Genomic DNA, 22,548 nt, shown 5'->3' with positions numbered 1-22,548 from the left:
AAGGGTCTGGCTGCTAATAAAAAATAAACCAGCTTAATCAAAAGGAAGATACTAGTAGTTAGTAAATATTGGACTCAAGATAACTGTTTTGAAGTAGTTGTTTTATACCACATTTTACTTTAATATATCTGAGATACATTCTAGTTACCTTTGGAAAAGGCATTTGCTCGCACTCAGTGACCAATGCCCAGCCAGTCTCCAACCAGCAGCTGAACCCCAGTCAGCTTTCCCCCTTGTTCTTGTTTAGCACAAAATGATACGGTATGGAGTATCCCTTTGGCAAGCTTGAGTCAGCTGTTCGGTTCTGTTCTCTCCTAGGTCCTTGTTCACTCCAAGCCTCCTCAACGTCAGGGCAGCATGAGAAGCTGATATGTCCTTACCTTAAGGCTGATGTGTCCTTGCTTTACTCTAAGCACCGCTTAGCAACAACTGAAACATTGGTATCTTATCAACATTATTGTCACTCTAAATCCAAAACAGCACCATACCAGCTACTAGCAAGAAAATTAACTCTATTCCAACTGAAACGAGGAAAATATCCACCACTTACTTTTTGCTATCTGTGTCATGCACAAGTCCCACACTTTCCAATACATCCCAGTTAATCACCACCACCTTTCCTGTATTTTGATATATAAACCCACATACTTTTCCTTTTATCTATGGAACATGACTCTGAAATGTCTTCAGAGTTCATTTAGTCCATGATTTTTGGGCTCTGTCCCTCATAACCGTCCTTCACAACAGGAGAGATGGTGTGTGCTGTTGGATTATTGCATGCTGAAGTCGACACTGGTTTCATCCCCACTGCATTTTACACTGTTCCATCAAAATTAATTCTTCATTAATCTGGGTGATTCTTACTCTAGTGACATGGATAATGGCATATAGCAGCCATGGTAGTGATGACATACGGTGTTAAATATAGCAGTTAACATCATACAATTAAAATCATTGGCTATTCTCACTCCAAATCAAATCGACCTGAGGGGACATAAGGCTTTTCCATCCTTTTGCATTATGCACTGAGTGCACCCAGGTCCTTGAGCAAAAGTAATCCCACAAATGGGCTTGCCTTTGCCCAAGGCAGAAGTAAGCCCTACACTCTTGCCTACAGTATGTGTTTTGATTGGGCCGGGCCAGCTCAATTGTCAGATTCCCAAGTGTTGGCTAACCAAGTGGCTTTTGCTGATTGCATGTCCCAATGTTTGAATGTCCCAGCATCTGTTGCTCTCACTGTTGTCTCCAGCAGGCAGTTGTATTGTTCTATTTTCCTGAAGGCTGGTCTGTGATAGGGAACATGATATAGTTAGTGCCATGATCTCTGGTCCAGGTATCTGAGGTTGTTTTGAAAATCAATTGCATTATCTGCCTCAGCTGTTTCTGAGATGCCATGTTGCCACGGAATTGCTTTTCAAGACCCCGGATAGTGTTCTGTGCAGCAGCATGGGGCATCAGATATGTTTCCAGCAATCTGATCATTGCTTCCACTATTGTATACACATGGTGCCTGTGTTGGCCGGTTTGTGAGTATGAGATACTGTCAACATTGCAAGCTTCCTATGTAGATATTTCATCCATCATCTTCCTTACTAGAGAGTCTTTATCCATTTTGTTTGCTTAGTTGCAGTGTGTGTTTCACATTTATGGATAACAAGTGCAGTAGCGCTCGTGTGCTCATGTCCACCCCTCAATCACAAGCTTTTCTTCTTGCTTGGCTCACTGAGCTAAAAGTAATTCGTTGCCGGTCCAAATTCAACTGAGCCACTTCAGTTCTACAAGCCCAATCCACTAGCTGGTTGTTTTGATTTTCTTCAGTGGCCCAACTCTTGAGTTTGTGGGTGTCTACGTGACACATATTTACAACAATATTCAGGTAGCTATATCTGTCCACAGTGCAGCAACCCAAACGTGTTTCTCTATGTGCTGACAGTTGTTCTGCTTCCATTGCTGTAGCCATTCCTGCAGGGGCATTTGCTACCATCCTTGAGGCAGTACAGAGGTAGAACACTGCCCACCTTTCTTGTTTAGCATACCTAAAGCGAGCTGAAGCTTCTCTTCTGCAAATTGGCTTGATTCACCTTCTCCTTCAGTGCTTTCTGCAGTCTGTTGTAGGACTGTATGTAGGACTCCATATAGTAATCTTCCATCTACGATGCTTTCCCACAGTACAGCAGGATCCATTGGTGAACAAGGCATATTGCTTCTCATTTTCTGGTACTTTATTATACAGTGGTGCTGTTAAGCATACCTCCCTTCCTCCTCTGTTGATATTCCAGACTCTTTGCCTTTGGAACAGTCCATGATCATTTCCAGTATTCCTGGGCATCTGGGGTTTCCTATTCAAGCTCATTGGAGTAAGTGCGACCCACTTAGTCCACATAGCAGCAGTTGCAGTATGTGTACATAGGACTCTCCCTTTGAACATCCAGCCCAGCACAGGCAGTCTCAGTGCCAAAAGAAGATGTGAATCATAGAATCAGCAAGGTAGGAAAAGACCTGCAAGATCGTCTGTCCAACCATCCATCTACCAACAATATTTCTCCACTAAACCATGTCCATAAGTACAACCTATACAAGTTTCTTGAACATCTCCAGGGATGGTGACTCCACCACCTCCCTGGGCAGCCTGTTCCAGTGCCTGACCACTCTTTTAGAGAAGAAATACTTTCTAATATCCAACCTGAGTCTCCCCTGGCGCAACTTGAGGTTATTCCCGCTAGTCCTATTGCTGTTTTCCTGGGAGAATAGGCTGACCCCCACCTCATCAGAATCTTCTTTCAGGCAGCTATAGAGAGCTATAAGGTCACCCACAAGCCTCCACTTCTCCAGAGTAAACAATCCCTGTTCCCTCAGACACTCCAGACCCCTCACTAGCTTCGTTACCCTTCTCTGAATGCAGTCCAGGACCTCAGTGTCTTTGTTATACTGAGGGGCCAAAAACTGAACAAAGTTCTTGAGGTACGGCATCAGCAGATCTGAGTACAGGGAAGTGATAACCTCCCTGCTCCTGCTGGTAACACTATTTCTGATACAAGCCAGGATACCATTGGACTTCTTGGCCACCTAGGTACACTGCTGGCTCATATTCAGCCAAGTGCCAACAACACCCCCAGGTCCATTTCATCTACACAGTCTTCCAACTACTCTACTCCATGCCTGTAGGGTTGCCTGGGGTTGTGACCAAAGTGCAGGACCTGGCTCTTGGTCTTGCTGCACTTCATCGCTTTGGCCTCAGCCTAGAGATCTAGCCTCTCCGGATCCCTCAGAAGGGTGTTCCTCCACCTAGGCAGATCAGCACTTCTTCCCAGCTATGTGTCACCTGAAAACTTAATGAGGGCACATTCAATCTCCTTGTCAAGATCATCAGTAATATACTGAAGAGAACAAGCACCAATACTGACCCCTGGGAAGCACCACTTGATCTAGTTATCAGCTAGATTTAACTCCATTCACCACCACACTCAGGGCCCAGCCCTCCAGCCAGTTCTTCAACCAGCAAAGAATAAAGGTACAAAGAATACACCTGTCCAAGCCACAGGCTGCCAGCTTCCCCAGGAGAATACTGTGGGAGACAGCGTCAAAGGTTTTGCTGAAGTGTAGGTAGACTGTGTCAACAGCCTTTCCCTCATCCACCAGGCGGGTCACTTGATCACAGAAGGAGATAAGGTTGGTCATACAGGACCTGCCTTTTGTGAGCCCATGCTGGCTGGGCCTGATTCCCTGGTTGTCCCACACATACTGTGTGATCTCACTCAAGATGATCCATGGCACCAAGGTCAGGCTGACAGGCCTACAGTCCCCTGGATTCTTCTTAGAACCCTTCTTGTAGATGGAGTCACGTTGTCAAGCCTCCAGTCCTGTGAGACCTCTTTGATTGATCCAAGAACACTGACAGATGGTAGAAAATAACTTTGCAATTACTTCAGCCAGCTTCCCTAGCACCCTCGAGTGGACCCCATTTAGCCCCATGGATTTGTGACAGTCCGGATGGAGTAGTAGATAACTCTTTTCCACATAATCCCCATCCCAGACTTTTAGGTCAGAAGGTAGTGTACTCCAAGGATAACTGGTCTGACTGTTAAAGACAGACATGAAGAAGGCAGTGAGAACCTTGGCTTCTTCCTTATCATCAGTGGTCACACTCCCCGCTACATCCAGTAAAGGCTAGAGATTCTCTTTACTGTTAGTATATTTGTAAAAAAGCTTTTTGTTCTCTTTCTCTATGACGGTCAGATTGAGTTCAAGCTTGGTTTCTGCCTTTCTAGTTTTTCCCTGCATATCCCATCAACTTCTCTGTACTCTCCCTGAGTCACTCATCCCTTATTCCACAGGTGGTAGACTCTCTTTTTCTCCTGGAGTCTCAGGAAAAGTCCGCTGTTCAGCTGCACTGGTCTTTTTTCCCTTCTTACTTTGTTTTCATACCAATCACTTCTGAAGCAGCTTGGACCCCTTCACATGCTACCAGTATTTCTCTGATCGTCTCTATCCTCAAATTCAAAACTCTAGGGGTGAACTTTGAGTCTCTCCTGGTACTTTCTGCCAGAGGCTCCCAGTTGGGCCATTCGCCTTGATAGCAGTGTAGAACATGTTTTTGCATCTTGTCCTATTCAGACTGGCCCAGTGTCTACTGCATGAATTATCGGGGATCAGGCCCAGTCAGCATGGGTTTACGAACGGTAGATCCTGTCTGACAAACCTGATTTCATTCTATGACAAGGTGACCCACTTAATGGATGAGATTCACCCGAGAGTGCTGAGGGAACTGGCGGAGGAGATAGCCAAGCTACTTTCCATCATCTATAAGCGCTCCTTGTTGATGGGTGAGGTCCCAGAAGACTGGAGACTTGCCAATGTGACTCCCATCTACGAGAAGGGCTGCAGGGAGGATCCGGGGAACTACAGGTCTGTTAGCCTGACCTCGGTGCCGGGGAAGATTATGGAGCAGATTGTCTTGAGGGAGATCACGCGGCACGTGCGGGACAACCGGGGAATCAGACCTAGCCAGCATGGGTTCACGAAGGGCAGGTCCTGCTTGACCAACCTGATCTCCTTCTATGATCTAGTGACCCATCTGGTGGATGAGGGAAAGGCTGTTGATGTGGTCTACCTAGACTTCAGCAAAGCCTTTGACACTGTCTCCCACAGTATTCTCCTCCAGAAGCTGGCAGATCGTGGCTTGGACAGGTACACTCTTGGCTGGGTAAGGAACTGGCTGGAGGGCCGGGCCCAGAGAGTGGTGGTGAATGGAGTCAAATCCAGCTGGCAACCGGTCACAAGTGTTCCCCAGGGGTCGGTGCTGGGGCCTGTCCTCTTTAATATCTTTATTGATGACCTTGATGAGGGTATTGAGTGCACCCTCAGTAAGTTTTCAGATGACACCAAGCTGGCTGGAAGTGTAGTTCTGCCTGAGGTAGCGAGGCCTTACAGAGGGATCTGGACAGGCTAGATAGCTGGGCTGAAGCCAATGGGATGGGATTCAACAAGACCAAATGCCGGGTCCTGCACTTTGGCCGCAATAACCCCAGGCAACGCTATAGGCTTGGGGCAGAGTGGCTGGAAGACTGTGTAGAGGAAATGGACCTGGGGGTGTTGATTGATGCTAGACTGAACATGAGCCAGCAGTGTGCCCAGGTGGCCTAGAAGGCCAGTGGCATCCTGGCTTGTATCAGAAATAGTGTTGTCAGCAGGAACAGGGAAGTAATTATTCCCCTGTACTCAGCACTGGTGAGGCCGCACCTTCAGTACTGTGTCCAGTTTTGGGCCCCTCACTGTAAGAAAGACATCGAGGCCCTGGAGCATGTTCAGAGGAGGGCAACAAAGCTGATGAGGGGTCTGGAGCACAGACCTTATGAAGAGCGGCTGAAGGAGCTGGGATTGTTCAGTCTGGAGAAGAGGAGGCTCAGGGGAGACCTTATTGCTCTCTATAACTACCTGAAGGGAGGTTGTAGTGAGCTGGGGGTCAGCCTTTTCTCTCGGGTGACTAGTGATAGGACTAGAGGGAATGGCTTCAAGCTGCGCCAGGGAAGATTCAGGATGGACGTTAGGAAATGCTACTTTTCTGAAAGGGTGGTCAGGCACTGGAATGAGCTGCCCAGAGAGGTGGTGGAGTCACCGAGCCTGGTGGTGTTCAAAGAACATTTGGATGTTGTGTTGAGGGACATGGTTTAGCGAGAACCATTGGTGAAGGGCGAATGGTTGGACTGGATGATCCTGTGGGTCTTTTCCAACCTTAGCGATTCTATGATTCTATGATTCTATGAAAAGGGAGGGTGTAGGAGCAGAGAAGAGTATGCCATCTTGTCTCCCCCAGTAGATTGGCTCCCCAAGAAGAAAAAGTAAACAGTGTTATTATTAATAACTTTTAGGAGATGGTTCCCAAAGTACAGAGAGACAGCAAAGCTGAGAACAAATGACAGAGCAGTCTTATGGTGAGCAATTTTATCATATTATAAACCCGTGCTATACAGTACAGCAAAATGGTAACCTTTATGCAGCCCATAGAGGTGGTAAGCAGCACATCAGGGAGCATAGACTGCAAGTAAGGTTTTACATCATTCTGAAGACAAGAACAGTAACTCTAAAAGCAAAAATATCAACATTTCGGCAACTATTAAACTAATGTAGCACTTAGAACAATTTTGTTTTTACATACTCCGGTCAGATCTGTCCTTGTCTCAGTCCTTTGTGCCAAATGTTGGGTGCTAAAAGGACTGTTGTGGTTTAATCTGGCAGGCAGCTCAGCACCACACAGCTTTTCACTCACTCCTCTGCCAGTGGGATGGGGAAGAGAACTGGAAAAATGTAAAACCTGTGTATTAAGATAAAGGCAGGGAAGATAATAATAAATATACAAGTGGTACAAAATGCAATTGCTCACCACTCACCAACCAGTGCCCATCCAGTTCCTGAGCAGTGTCAGACTCCCTGGCCAGTTTGGGTCATCTGTCCCCTCCCAGCAAATTGTACCTCGCTCATCCCCTTCCCTCATAGGGCAGCATGAGAAGTTGAAATGTCCTTGCCTTAGTGTAAGCACTGCTCAGCAATAACTAAAACACTGGTATCTTATCAACATTATTGTCACCCTAAATCCAAAACTCAGCTACTACCACAGTTACTACATATACTACATACGTATAGCTACTACCATACCAGCTACTAGCAAGAAAATTACTTATATCCCAGTCAAAACCAGGACTGCCGTTTTCTACATCTTACGTACCATAGCCCTGGAGACTGAAACTCTCTGCTGCAACTCTCTGCTGCAGTTGAGGGAGAAAGGTTCAGTGGTCAGGGGGCAGTTCTCATTGTGCAGCATCACAGTTGGCTGTTTCTAACAATGTTGCCACTATTTAAACTCTTCTGTTTCTAAGGTATAGAAGCGGCAAATGTAGCTCTACAGAGATCTCTCTCTTGTTCTGCATCCTAACTCTAAGCTTTTTACCTTACTTCATATCTCAATGCTTCTTTTCCCCATTTATCATTCCTGATGGTACTTAGCTGCGCAGCATCCTAATTGTTACTCCACTAGCTATAGGAGTTAAATTTTGTCTACTACTGCTTGTGAATCTGTGTGTTTTGTGTAATATCCTGTTCAGTCTGTGGGAGTGCTGGCAAATTTTTATGACTTGATCCATTACATTTTTTGATATTTGCTTTGTTTTCAAGTTCTTTCAAATAATACGGTAAATTAATCTGTTCTCTGTTACCTACTTCTGCTGACTGTCCCCCAAAGTCTTCGTAATAAAAAAGGGAATAAAAACAAATTCCTGATGATTCACTTCATAAAATGTGTTACAAGAGTAAACCAATAGAAGATATGAACAGTGTAGAAAAACATTTTAATCTAGTAAATTATGTAGAGGAAGAACATACTTATTTGAATTTAATTCCAATCCAAGGGAAGCTGATTTGGATCTATCTTCAGGTATTTCAGACACATAGGTTTTTTTCCATTAAAATATGTTGAAGTCTTTTTGGTTTCTTTTATTTATAAATTACTAATAAGATAGTTCCATTAATATTTTATAGTGTTTCTTATGCTATTCTGTTAATAATACATAGCATGATCACGATTCAAGCAGAGCTTTTGGTCCCATTTTTATATTTCTATATGAAATAAAAGTATATTGTAGCATTCCGGAGCTTTCTGAACATGTGATTATTTCGGGGCATTGAAACTGATACTTTTGGAAAAACTCATCTTGAATCCCTGGTTCACCTATGTTGTAGAAAGCATAACATAGAGCAGTGCAATCTGATGAACAATCATATGACTGTCTTTCTTGAAAATGTGTGTGTTCTAGTTTTTTGGTTGGTTGGTTGGTTTTTGCTTTTTTTTTTTTTTCGCATTAGTGCAGCAGTTTTGCACTTTGCTCAGCCTAACATCTTCTTAATTGGTTGTTTCAGGTTAATTTATACGGTATGTTTGCCAAAGGTTCGTACTTACAAGGAACATAAGTTAAGTGCAGTTTTTCTCTTCTGTCATTATGTAATTTTTTCCCTATTTTTAGTCAGGGGAGTGCTTTGGAAAACATCATTATCGGTTCTGTTTTCTTGTAGGGGGTCAATGAGTAATAGATTCCTCCAGCAGAACTAAAAACAAGTAAATCTAGTGGAATGTAGGTGAAAGATAGCCAGTTAAAAACCTCATAAATCATGTTTAATTTGTGGAATATATATGGTCTTTGTATTTGGAAAGCTCTATGCATACCATAGGCCTTTACTATTATAACCTTTACTTCCAAAGTTTTCAAGCTTCTCTCAGATGTCTTCATCTCAAATACAGCTAAAATTGCAGTGAATTTCGTTGTCTAATAAACATGCAGGAAAGAAACATGAAGGAAAAGTGAAAACCTCTGACAGGTTGCTTCATCTACCGTATATGAATGACTGAAGAGCTAGGTGGATTTTAGCTGAGTCAGGTGAAAAAAAAATGGTGGTAAATTATCTCCCAGTGTAAAGTCTTCCCCACTTTTTTTCCTGCAGTAGAAGTCTCGGTGTAGTAACAAATGTAGTATAACCTGTCATCCTCCTAGGAAAGTTCAGTGACGGATCACTACTTCAGTTAGAAAGTTGATTTCTCTGTCTACATACCTTTTTCTGAAAGAGTCCAAGTATACTATCATAACTCCATTCACATAGGCAAGTGTGAACTCCGGCCTTTCTCTGTGTACTCCTGTGAAGTGTTGGGACAATTCTAAAGTGTCTCAGACATCCAGACACTAGATATTAAAAATAAAATAAAATAAAATAATTAATAAATCACATTACCTCAAGGACATGGGTATTTTTGAACTTCTCTATCTTGAAACAGGAGTCACCCTTTCTGTTCAGATAGTTCCTAGAACACTGTTCCTGCTAGTATGTGGGATTCATTTTCTGAAACATGGGTGTCCCATGTTGAGTGTGTGGCTGGGGCTCCTGTTAATTCTGTGTTCTCTCTGTCAGAAGCAGAATTACAGATGCACTGTGATGTCTAAAATGTGTTTAATACCTAGGTGAAGTAAGTTGAATCCAATGCATGTCAGTGTTTGGAGTCTTCAGGTGCAGGAGTTTGTGAGTGAAGATTTTTAGTAATAGTCCAAAACACAATGAACAAAGTGCAAGCTGATATTTTTACATTGTTTGGGATGGAGCTGTCTACTTATTCTTATTGTCGTTAGGTTTTGTTTTGTTTTGTTTTTTGGACTTGAACTTCTTTCTTTTTCATTTAGAAGGGATAGGCAATTCACAAGCACACATGTACATTGTACATGTAACAGGTGTTAGAATTGTAGAGAAACAGAGCAAATGATTATGTGGTCATTTTTGAGGCAGTACCAACATTTCATATACCTTCCTAGCAGAAGGAAGAAAGCTTGGAACTGAAATGTGCAGAGGTGAAATATTGCTGTTTGTACAGTTTTAAGTATTATGAAAAAAGTCATACAGAATGAATGAGTGTACTTCAGAAATACAATCTAATAAATGTAATTTCTATATGCTTAGCTAGTGATTTCCATTGAACTTTGATATATGAAAGCTCACATAAAGAGCTACCTTTTAAAATCCTCACTTGTAAAATGAGAATAAATGCTACTTTTTTATTCTTAACCTGTGAGTATAAAATGTATATTACTGTTTGGTCTTCATTTTAAACACACACACACACAAAAAAAAAGATTTGAAATAAAATTGATGGCTCTCACTGTGGAAAAGAAATACGATAGTTTGAACTGAACAGAGATTCAAGCAATCTTAAGAAGTGTTCTGAGATTGATAAAATATTTCTGGAGTTGTAGTTTATATACGTGTTCAAGGAAGTGTTTATCTGACTTGACCATTGGCGTATTCTAGGGTGTCTGACATCAGAGGCTGTGTCACATTTTGGTTTTGTTTGAGATTTTTCTGGGTCTCACTGGTATGGGCTTTTTTTCCAAGTTTTGCTAGATTGTGTTGGAGTGTTCTGGATTTTGCTCCTATATAAAGGACAAACACTGAGTAGGAATCCTACTTTTGGCAGTCTTACGCATATAGCTAATATTTCCACAGATGGAATGATCTACATCATTTGAAAATAATGTTGGGATACATAGAGACTTTTTTGATATTTTTTTTTTTTTTAAGAGGGACTAAGTTCACAAGTTCACCTGTCACCAGGTTTTTCATTGTCCTTTGAAAAAGGCCATTGACAGAGGTAAGGTTCTGCTTTGACTGAGCAAATATAACTGAAATCCACCCCTAAGTGTCTAAATTAGAAGATGTGAAGGAAAACTAAAGAAGTGTTGCATTTTCAGTACTACAGGAGTAGTGTATTTTTTATATTACTTCATGTAATTCTGTCAGGGACACTGCTACTTTTAGGGATTTACGTAATTGCCAAGGTTTGCAGAAGTGTCTCGCAGATTCATAGTTCGATATTCTTTGCTTGGTTGTGTGGATTTTTCTCACAGAGGGAAATTAATTCTTATTATTGTAATAAAAAATTGTATTCTTACAGCATCCTTGTCAGATTACAGGTTCATAAATGGATAAATGTGCATAATATTTTACAGGGAATCTTTGGTCCATGGCTATATAGATTGTGAAGTGTGATGTAATGTATGTAAGTAATGTAATTGTACATTTTTAATTGACAGATAATTTGATTATAAAGCACAGACCAAATGTAGAGTTTAGTTGAACAACTGTACATCTCTGGAGATGACTTTTGACTTACTGCATGTGAGGTTTTGCAGTTTCTTCTGCAATGTAAATGGTATTTGCTCTTTCTCTCATCTGCAAAATAGAATATTAGGATGTCAATGGGGAAAAGTTTAGATTTTTTTTTAACTTCCTGGCACTTTAAAATGTTTGAAGATCTCAGTATCGAAGAACATAGTATCTTTGGAGAAAGTAAGCCACGAGACATCAACTTCAGCAAAGAAAAGAGATGCTTTTTGAATTAAGTGTGGGTTGTATTTTTAAATGATTAGGAATTTTATTACGCGTAAAAGATGCTATTAATTTATTTTTAATCTGCAATTATATGTGTAGTATGATCAGGATGTTTTAAATTATTTTGCAAATATGAAACAGCCCCTGACTAATCTGCACTACTGCAGAAGAGAGAGATTGGAACTTCGGCTATCTGCAGTGCAGTTCATTGATTTTAGAGTGTCTGATTAAAGTAAATTGCATAAATCACTGGGGTGACACTGTAGAAATACGGAAGTAGTGTAATAGTAGTAATCATTTCCATGATGAAAAAGTCAGCTTTAAGAAGGTGTGTAGGAGGAAAATGTTTGCCAAGAAATAACTACATTTGGGGATCATTTCATCTAAGTAGAACACACCTCCATATGATGATATTTTCATTTTTAGTAATCATTGACATTCTTTGTCATCTTCACAATCTCCAAGCAATTGGAAGAGAAGAAGTTTATCAGGAGTACTCAGTATGGATTTACCAAGGCGAAGTCATGCTTGAACAACCTGACAGCCTTCCATGATGTCATCATGGCTGGGTAGATGGGAGTAGAGCAGTGGCTGTCGTGTACCTTGGCTTCAGCAAGGTGTTTGACACTATCATCTCCCACAGTGTGCTTGTTATGAAACTTAGAAAATATGGGACAGATGAGTGGACAGTGAAGTGAATTGTGAACTGGCTGACTGGCAGAGCATTGGCAATCCTGCACACAGCAGAGAGGTTGAAACTATGTGATCATTATGGTCCTTTTCAACCCAGGCCATCCTATGAAGATAAATGATGAATACTTAAAGATCATAGAATCATAGAATGGTTTAGGTTGGAAGGGACCTTTAAGTTCATGTAGTTCCAACCGCCTGCCACAGGAAAGGATGCCTCCCTCTAAACAAGGTTGCTCAAAGCCCCACTGTCATCTGATGATTAGTGAAGAAGATAGACTGAATTTGTAGTTGTCTGAGAAATGTGTTTTTTTATATTCTAGAAGATCTGAAAGGTGAAACCTTGTTTATTGAAATGAGCAAGCAGAAAAAAAAATACTAAAACTTCTGAAAAACAAAACGTTACCAGTGTTCTGGTTATCTGTGGAAGATGGTTGACATGGCTAAGTAAACACAATAGATTTTCCTTCAAGCCTAATTTCTTTTTATCTTCACATTCCAAAATGGTCATGTGTCTTTTAGTCACTATGGCAGAATGAGAAGTGAAAACATACACCATAGTTGGTAAGATTGTCTCTTTGGCAGTGAGATTGTCTTCAGCATAGTATTTGTTAGAGCAATGTGAACATGTGATTAATTTCTGTACTATGATATGTTGTAATTACTTTTGCGTATATGGGCTTATTAAGCCAGAACTCAAAAGCTAAAAGATCAGATTAAAAACCCCACAAAATCACTTGATCATAGATTGTGCTGGGTTGTTTGCAGTTGTGAAAGATTACAAAATCTGAAAAGGTTAACCATTATTATATTAAAAATAAGTAAGAATTAATGTAAATTAAAGCTGTATATTTTTTAAAATTTAAATGATGATATTAGTATGCATTCAGTTATGTATGTACAGCTTTCATCAACTTTAGCCTGAACTTTGCAGAAAAGTCCAAACTGTTCTGAGAAGACATGTGCACACAAATTTGAAGGGATGAATGTGAAAGGAAACCTTCCCTTCCTTGACTGTCACATCCCTGTGCAGTATCCAGACATTTCAACAGTCTTCTGTACACTGTGGCGTTTTCTGAGACAGAGCTGATTACACACAGCTATGAGCTCTTCCTAGGCTATAATGGGATTAGATGTTGGCTTTGAACATCTGACACTCCTGCAAATGACTAGGGGCTTTATGAAAATGGGAGTAGTGTAGGGGTAGTAGAATAAGGTAGGAATAGCAAGTTGATTTTGCTTTGTGCCATGCAATGTAGAATTTAAACAGAAATACAGAACTAAAACACTGTGGCTAGAAAACAGCTATACTACCCATGTGATTTATACTATTTATCAAAATAACACAGATTTTAGTAAATTACCTCAGCAGTTGTGAGTACAAATAAGATTATCATTTTAGAACTTCTGTTTTAAACCTCTGCATTAGAGCACTTCTTTTTGGTACCCTATTGTGCCTCTGTGTGTCAAATCTGAATAGTTAAGGATTTGTATGATACTTTAAACCATCTTTTATGGAGGAATTCCTGTGGAGTAGTTTCTCATACATTCAGAAAATGCCTATTATATGAATCACATTATCTCAGTAGGATAAAAAGAGGTTGAAATGTGTTCCACATCAGTCTCTTGTTTTATGGTCTTATGAATCAGTGTTTGGTTTTAATATTATTCATGCCATGAAGTTAATGCAGTAGAATTAGGCAGTTATGTTGCAAGGTGGAAAAAGTGGTATATTTGTACCTGGACCATTGGTCTGCAATGATGTAATTGATGTAATGGAAGGCAATCTGTTAATTTGCCATTTGCTCTGAAGTTCATAAATTAACTCCAGTTTCAAACATGATTTTCAAACAAGCAAACAAACAAATAAGTTTGTATGGCTGTCCTACCTTGTGATTTCTAATGTGATATTTTAAAATGAGTTTAAGAGTATATTTTTTTATCATTCATTTATACTGTTGTGACATGTAAGTACTCTGCTTTAGATGAGAACCCTCTTTTGTAAGGCATAGTACAAAAGGAGAGCAAGATGACTGTCCCTGTAAGGATAAGTATAAATGTAAGAAAAGATGCATTATATAGTTTCAAAATATAAGGAAACCATAAGACTGTATTCTTTGATATGATAGATAATGGTTTTGGTATAGTGGTGATGTAATCTCTTTTGTTGTCAGAGTAAGGGAAGATTTTAAAGGTGAATTTTTTGAGAATAATAAAAGCCTCCAGAAGGCTGCTTCTGAGCATGAGATGTGTTGGGGAGTAGACAAAAAGGTGTACATTTCAGAGCCTGAGAAGTGAATTGTGGGTACTGTCATTTCTGCTGTTGTTCAAAGACCAGATTCAATCTGTACTGAGTGAGACTGAATGGGTAGGATTAAACTAACAACTAAAAAGCACTACACTGATATTTTACTCAATAGAAGTAGAGTGGAATCAATGAAAGATGTGAAGAGAGGAATGGCAAGCTTAGAAGGACAGGCAAAAGAAGCTGTCTTTGACATTTGGAGAACAAATGCTGAAATTTTATTCTCATACACCGATCATCAAATCTTTGAAGGCTGATCATAAACATCATAACCTAAACCCATCTTTCAGCAGGACTGAACAGCTATTGGCATTCCCAGCATATTTTAAGTAGAAAAAAAAAATAATGTTACTTCAGTAATTTTGAATTTCACATCTGATGTTTATGACAATGTTTATTTGAATTGGAGAAAAACTGATTGATACTGCAATTGAGTGTGGATACATAATGGAAAAAAAGAAGGTTTTGAACTGTCAGAGGAATTGTAGGAAGATAGTAGAGGATGTCGTAAATGCAGCCTGCTGCAGATCTCATATATACACTTTCTACTAGTTGAGATGAGTTTGACAAACCCTTTCATAGCCTGCTAGTTTTTCACTCTTTTCCTTTTATGCTTCCCCTATGTCACAGATGCAGGTGTTATTAGAACTCATTAGTGAGCCGGTCTTTAGTTCACAGTTTGATGGGTTAGTCTTGCTTTCCCCATATTGAAACAATAAGAAAATTTTTCAGCAAAAAATAAATAAAAAGGTTTATTACTGAATTGAAGAAGGATAAACTTCTGTGAGTTTGTTAATTATTTCATCTTTTGATATGCATATAGTCTAAAAAACCCTCAAGGGTAGACTGAACAACCTCAAACAGGCTAAAGAAACAGTTTAAACTGTGAGCTTAAACTTTCAAGTCCAAGGATGAATAGATGTTACATTCCTCCTAGTTTACAGGTGGGACTCATTTGGGTGAATGAGGCCCTAGAACAAAAGAGCTTGCGTTGTCTACCTCAAAGGTCTTTCTAGCCTAGTGTTTTTTTCTATGACAGAAGACAGAAATAGGTTCTTAGAACAGGATATATAAACATTAGTGATACTTCACTTTATTGCTTTTCTGGTGTCTGTTTACTGATCAGGGATTTTTTGAGCTCAGTGTAATCCATATATTTTTAATAACACTCCTTCAATTTTCTTTCCATTCATTTATCTGGTCTTTCTTCCCATAAAACCCCTGCTTTGTTCAGTGGTTGTACAACTGAGTTGATTTTGCACAGCAGGGTCTGTAGGTTCTAAGGCAGCAGAGACCTGATAGTTGAGTGATGTTCATGTGATATAAGTACTTTTTTTTAACTAACTATTAAATCACTACTATGGTCTGCAACAGTGAATTCTCTGAGCAGTGAGGGACCAGTCAGAGCAAGACAAGTGCCATTAAAACTCATATATTTTATTGACACTCTTCTCCCTCAGTCCTTGCTCCTTGCCCTTACTCACATTAGCTAATTTTAATATTTGTGCTACCTGACAGAGAGCAATTGCTTCTTTGAATGTAAGTTCTAATGACCAAGTCACAATGCACTTTTTTTTTTCCGATGTGATTTGTTCAACATTTTAAATAATTACATGGATGAGTGTCAGCATATCAGAAGCAGGTGTGGTGAAAAAAAAAAACCATCATTACTTACTCTGTCTTACCCTCAGCAACATCTTACCTTCCAGAAGTCATCACTCATATATATCTACTTGCAGAAAAGCTTGTACAAACTCTTCCTTATTGTAGTTGAAATAAGGGGGTTATCACAGACCCTACTGTTTAGGTCACTCAGACTGATCTTAACTAAAGCAATGTCAGGAAATCTAATTCAGATAACTGCAGTCAGTTATAGAAGCAGTATCACTGGTAGTTGAAGAATATTCTCTTCTACTGGCACAGCTGGACCCATTTGACTGCTATCATACAAAATGAACTTCCCATGTGTATTTTAGACTGATAGAACAGCTTAGGCTGGAGGGGCACTCTGGGGGTTGCATTATTCAATCTTGTAACAGGGCCAGTTTTGAAGTTGAATCAGGTTGCTCTCCAATTTTGAATGTCTCCTATCTTAGCTATTCACCAGCTTTTTTGAGCAATATGTATTCTGGTTTGACAAGCCTCCCTGCGGAAATCTTGTTTCTACTTTTTAGAATTTCATTTGCTGCTACACGAGCTTTTTTCTTCTGAATCTTTTGCTCTGCAATGCCAAGTTGGATTGGTTTCTGTATTTTCTGTAACTACCTTTTAACTTGGTTGACAATTAGATTATCCATGTGGCTTCCTCTTTTCCAGGCCGCACAAGCCCATCTTCTTCAAACTGTTCTTGAACATCATACATCAGCCTCCTTACTGTGTCTCATCATTCTCCTGTATTCACTTCAACTTGTCAGTGTTCTAAAGGGAGAAAAACTCAACACAGTAAGCCAGGTGTGGTCCCATGAGTACCAAGAGTGTGTTAAACATGTTCTTTGACTTGTACGATGTAGTCTTGGTAGCCACTCTACTTTCAGCGTTCATCATAGCAAGAGCAAACAGCTGACACTTGTATCCATTTCTGGATGGCCTCTTTGTAGATGGTTTTCATCAATCTGATATTGCTTTATGGAATTTTTTCTATCTCACTCACGGAGTTATGTGTCTGCCTTTGTTAAGAGTCATGAGATTTATTCTCAGCCTCTTTCTCCAGGCTGTTGAGATCCCTCTAAAAGTAGCCATACTCTCCACTGTATCGATTGCTTCCCATGTTTTGTTGAGCTCTCTGTCTCATTGTCTGTATTGTAGTTGATGCTGCTAAACAATAATGACAACAGTACTGACATCCCCCTCCCTCTAATACTTAACACGACAAATAATGGCCTATGGTGGATCTTTGAATTGCTGTCCATGTGCTTTGAGTAGACATAGAATTGTAGAATGGCCTGGGTTGGAAGGTACCTCAAAGGTTATCTAGCTCTAACTCTTTTACCCTGGGCAGGGTTGCCACCCACTAGATCAGGTTGCCCAGAGCCCCATCTAACCTGGCCTTGAGCACCTCCAGGGATGGAGCATCCAAAACTTCTCTGGGCAGACTCTGCCAGCACTGTCTGGCACCCACTAAGCACCCACTAAGAATTTCCTCCTAAAATCTAACCTAAATCTGCCCTCTCTTAGTTTGAGACTATTGCCCCTTGTCCTGTCACCACTCACCCTGGTAAAGAGTCTCTTCCAGTCTTTCTTGTTGGCTCCCTTTGAGTAGTGAAAGACCTTAATGAGGTCTTCCTGAACCTCCTGAACCCTTGTCTTCTGCAAGCTGGACAAGCCCAGCTCTCTCAGGCTTTCTTCATAGGACAGGTGCTCCAGGCCTTTAATCATCTTCATGACCCTCCTCTGGATCTGCGCCCACACCTCTCCATCTTACTTGTCTGAGAACCTCAAACCTCAACACTGTACTCAGGGTGGATCCTCACCTTGCTGGCCATCTCTCTTCTGTTACATCCCAGGAAGTAGTTGGCCTTCTGGGCTGCAAGTAGACACTGCTGGCTCATGATGAGCTTTTCATGAGGCAGTTTTCCACCTATCTAATAGTCCACTCATTCAACTCATATGTCTAGTTTGGCTACATATGGTAGTCTGTTTCAAAATCTTGCAGAATTTGAGATATATGTTCTTCCACTCCTACATCTACTGAATCAACCATCTCAGCATTCAGGTTGGTCAGGCTTTGCCTTTCACACACCTAGAAATAACTTCAGGTGAAATGTGCAGTCATCTTTCCATAGAGATAGTTAGTCTGACTAGCTTGTACTTTCCTGGATTCTCCTTGAAGTGGTCTATGACATTTGTGTTTTGGTTGTCTTTCTATCGTGCACTTTGCTGTCGTCTTTGAAAGAAGAAACCCTAGAAACTACCTCATTTCACTATGACACATTAACCTCAGCACTCTCAGATGCATCCCATCTTGTCCCTTCAGACTTGTCTATGTCCAGGATGCTTAAATGACTCCGGACTAAATCATCCTCAACTGCACATCCTCAACCACAAGTAGTGACATCCTCTAGTCACTACTATGAGGCTCAGGAACCTTGGTAAGCCTGAGGCAAACATTGCCAACAAAAAGCAAGACAAAGAAAGCACTGAATAATACTTCAGCCTTTTTATATACTTTTTCATACCATTTCCTTATATTTTGTTGCTTGATTTCATGCGTCGTTCATTATAACCCAGTTACCTTAGTCGTTTTTTGCTACTGATGTACTTAACAAAGTTTTTTTCTGCCCTGTCAGCTCCACCTCATATTGCCATTAGTGCTCACATGGCTGATGTTTATGTATTCCTCTTTGATATCTAGTCTCCAAATCCACCATACGTACACTGTCTGACATTCTGTTTTTTTTCTCATTTTCCTTTAAGATGTCATATTTCCTGCCCACATCCTTGCAGAACAAGTTTATTGTTAAGTTTTCTGCATGTACGTTTTTTCCCCAGTAACTGCTGCTGAAATTCTGTCTTCTTTCAACTGGAGAAATACCTGGCTTTAGGCAAATTGTTTAATAATCTGAAGTTTGTGATAGCAAGTAGTTGAATACATTGTGTGTTTAATACTTACAGATCCAGCTATCTCAAGTGGGAATGTGAAGCTATAAATACATTTATCTGTTACACTGCATGAGACTACAGTTAGAATGCAGTTCAAAACCCTACTATAATTATCAGTTTGTATAGAAGAGTGTAAGGTAAAATGAGACTAAACTTTTTCTGATTTGTGCGATTATTTTTGTTTAGCCTATTCAAAAAATGCACAAAGTCAATTGTTAATGCCAGCCCTAATATTAAGACACTATACGTGGCATTCATGTGTTTTAAGTGTGTTTTTAAGCAGCTTTCCCTTTCTTTTTTGGAGATGAGATACTAAATTAAAAAACAGCCAGCACTGCATACTTGGCTTATAGATATCTCTGTTTTTTTATCAGTCAATCATTTTGTGGTAAGTAAATTTATTTTTAACAGAAGTTCAGAGAATTATGAAAGTTGCAATTAATGGCCTGGTTATGATAGCTGTAGTAGCAAATGTATATGTAGTTTTATTTCATTGAAAGAAACTTTTAATATGTTGCAGTGTTCATGAAGAGTTATTTTATAGCAGTAAAATCCAGCAACTTTAATTACAGCAGTCTGTAGATGTAATACATATGTGTTTAACACAGTTCAGGCCTCGTTAACCAGTTTAATGGGCTGATCAAAATTCTCCCATAGTGTTACTGTGTTTACAGCACTGGCCATTTACAGTAATTTTGTATTTTTGATCTTTTATAATATATTACTTTTTTATTTTTCCCAGTATCTTCAATTAAGAAGTTCTAGTGTTTTTAAATGGGAAATATAAGTGTGTCCAAAGGCATTTAATGCTTCCTAAAAAGAGCATTTCTGCTAACATTGTGTATGAGATGATAATCTGTCTGAAGAAACCAATTGCTCCATTGTTGTAAGACTGTTCAGAAAGCAGAGATACTAGCTTTGAAACAATTGTATGTAATAGTTTACAAATACATATGATACTCAGTGGCAGTTTCAGGCTTTAGGTGGTGAAGTAAGTCGAGTTTTATACTCTGATGATTTCATATTGAACAGTGTGAAATTTTAGCTTTGATCTTCAGAGATGGAACTTAAGATGTGTCTGATGACTCAGTTGTGGTTCAGAGTATGACAGTTTTAGTAACTCATTGTTGGATGGTGCTATATGTTGAGATACCTGTAGGAACAAGTGAAACAACTTGTATCTTGTAGCTCCACTTCATATAATTCATGTTTTAATTACAATCTTTATCCTTCTAGTCAGGCCAAATTGACAAATACAGGTTCTTATTGTTAAAAACAACTGCATTATGTTTTGAGATTTAAAAAATATGCACTCTTTCTGTAATCTAGTGTGCTGATGAGCATTAGATAAATTATACAAAGCTATTCCTAATGAGAAAAAAACTTCTTTATTGTAAAGGTGACAGAATTCTGGAACAGGCTGTCCAGAAAGGTTGTGAGGTCTCCTTCTCTGGAGACATTTCAAACCCACCTGGATGTGTTCCTGTGTGACCTAACCTACTCCAGTTCCTGCTCCAGTAGGGGGATTGGACTAGATGATCTTTCAAGATCCCTTCCAATCCCCAATATTCTGTGATTCTGTGATCTCTAGGTAGTAAAGGAACAAAACATAGTCACAGTGCAGTTATTATAGCAAATTGTGTTTGACATGTAAGAAATAAAAATGATCAACTTCAGTATGTTGTTATCATTCTGTGGTTTCTGGTTGAACCTAAAAAACAATTGTTCACTTGCTAATCAAAAGCCTTTTTTTACTAGATGTACTAGATGTTTTTGAAGCATCGAAACAATTTTATTTTTTTATTTTTTTGGCAAGTTAACTTTAGAGATGAAATAACAAGGAGATTAGTAGCCAAATTTTTATTGTTCAGTTGCTCTGTTAGTAGCTTAGGGGGTAAACAAATATCAGAGTGATGACATCTGCTTTTTTGGAATTCCAGCTAGTGTTTCAGCATTAACAGTCCTGACACTTCTGAAAACTTAGCTCTTCCTCATATTTTTAGCTCTATTTCATCTGTGAATTATATGAATTGTAGAAGTCATTTTCAGAGATATAAAATGTACTGCAGCAGGCATTGTTACTACCAGAGAGAAAACCTTGGACAATTAAAGGATGCAAATATTACACAGCTTTCTGAAACATCCTTTGGGTTCTTGATTTTCAGTAGGCACTACCTGTCTATACTTAGCAGCTGAATATATGCAGTATGGGTTTTACTGATCTTAGATGTATGTGAAGTAATTAATGGTTGACTGATTAGAAGGAAGGGGCGCCATCCAAAGGGACCTCAACAAACTCAAAAGATGGGCATGTGTGAACCTAATGAGGTTCAACATAGCAAAATGCAAGGTTTTGCACTTGGGTCAGGATAATCCCAGATATGTATACAGACTGGGAGAACTCCTTGAGAGCAGCCTTTTGGAGAAGGACCTGGGGCTCCTGGTGGATGAAAAACTGAACATGAGCCAGCAGTGTGCTTTTGCAGCTCAGAAAGCCAATAGTATCCTGGACTCCATTAGAAGAGGGGTGGCCAGCAGGGACAGGTAGGTGATTGTCCCTCTCTACTCTGCCCTCATGAGGCCCCATCTGGAGTACTGCATCCAGATCTGGGGCCCTCAGTACAGGAAAGATATGGAGCTGTTGGAGAGGGTCCAGAGGAGGGCCACAAAGATGACCAGAGACCTAGAGCACCTCCCCTATGAAAACAGGCTGAGGGAGTTGGGCTTGTTCAGCCTGGAGAGAAGAAGGCTGCGAGGAGACTTCATTGCAGCATTCCAGTATTTAAAAGGGACTATAAAAAGGATGGGAATCAACTTTTTGCTCAGGTGGATAGTGATAGCACAGAGGGTAATGGTTTTACACACAAGGAGGGAAGGTTTAGATTGGATGTCAGGGGGATGTTTTTCACAGAGAGTGTGGTGAGGTGCTGGAACAGGCTGCCCAGAGAGGTTATGGATGTTCTGTCCCAGGAGGTATTCAAGACCAGGTTGGATAGGGCCCTGGGCAACCTGGTTTAGTACCAGATCTGGAGGTTGGCAGCCCTTCCTGTGGCAGAGGGGTTGGGACTTAGTGATCCTTGGAGTCCCTTCCAACCCAAGCCATTCATGATTCTATGATAACATAAACAGAGCTAGCAATCAGAAGAACAGGAAAAATCAATGCAGCATTTTGATGGGTTAACTCAATTGCCATTTCTCTTTTTCATATAGATCACACTAAGTCCTCCTTTATTCTCTGTACTCACTGTTCTCTGTATTCACAATTCTTGCAGTGGTGTAAAGAAAGCTGTCCTGTGTTCTTTGGTCATTTGGAGTACTTACCGAAGTGACGGTGGCTTCTGTGTAAGTCAGGTGTATGAAGATAGATTTGGGAGATGCAGAATAAGCTTCATTTCTAAAATCATGAGAAAATGTCAAAAACACTGTGCCAGAGACTGTGCTTGTTTCAAAATGCATTTATTTCAACTCAAGAGTATTTTCAAAATGTTCTCTAATGAAGTGTCAACAGAAGATAAAAATTTGAAAAGAAGGTGTTT

General features: G+C 40.0%; 1 protein-coding gene across 8 annotated transcripts in view; it reads left to right on the top strand.

The window, feature by feature from the left end:
- AUH (AU RNA binding methylglutaconyl-CoA hydratase) overlaps positions 1-22,548 on the top strand; it is a 112,070-nt gene that overhangs the window by 65,044 nt on the left and 24,478 nt on the right. The window contains exon 8 of one of the 8 annotated variants that reach the window (XM_040655551.2): positions 319-2,561. The exons of the other annotated variants lie outside the window; for them this stretch is intronic. Within the exon in view, the coding sequence (XP_040511485.1) occupies positions 319-605 (287 nt within the window). The 3' untranslated portion in view covers positions 606-2,561. Of the gene's footprint in view, positions 1-318; positions 2,562-22,548 lie in introns of those variants that run through there. 8 annotated transcript variants of the gene reach the window in all.

This window comes from Gallus gallus, chromosome Z, assembly GCF_016699485.2.
Source record: "Gallus gallus isolate bGalGal1 chromosome Z, bGalGal1.mat.broiler.GRCg7b, whole genome shotgun sequence".
Classification (NCBI taxonomy): Eukaryota; Metazoa; Chordata; class Aves; order Galliformes; family Phasianidae; genus Gallus; species Gallus gallus.
Note: the sequence above shows the minus strand (reverse complement) of the source record. Positions and strands in the feature narration are given on the sequence as shown.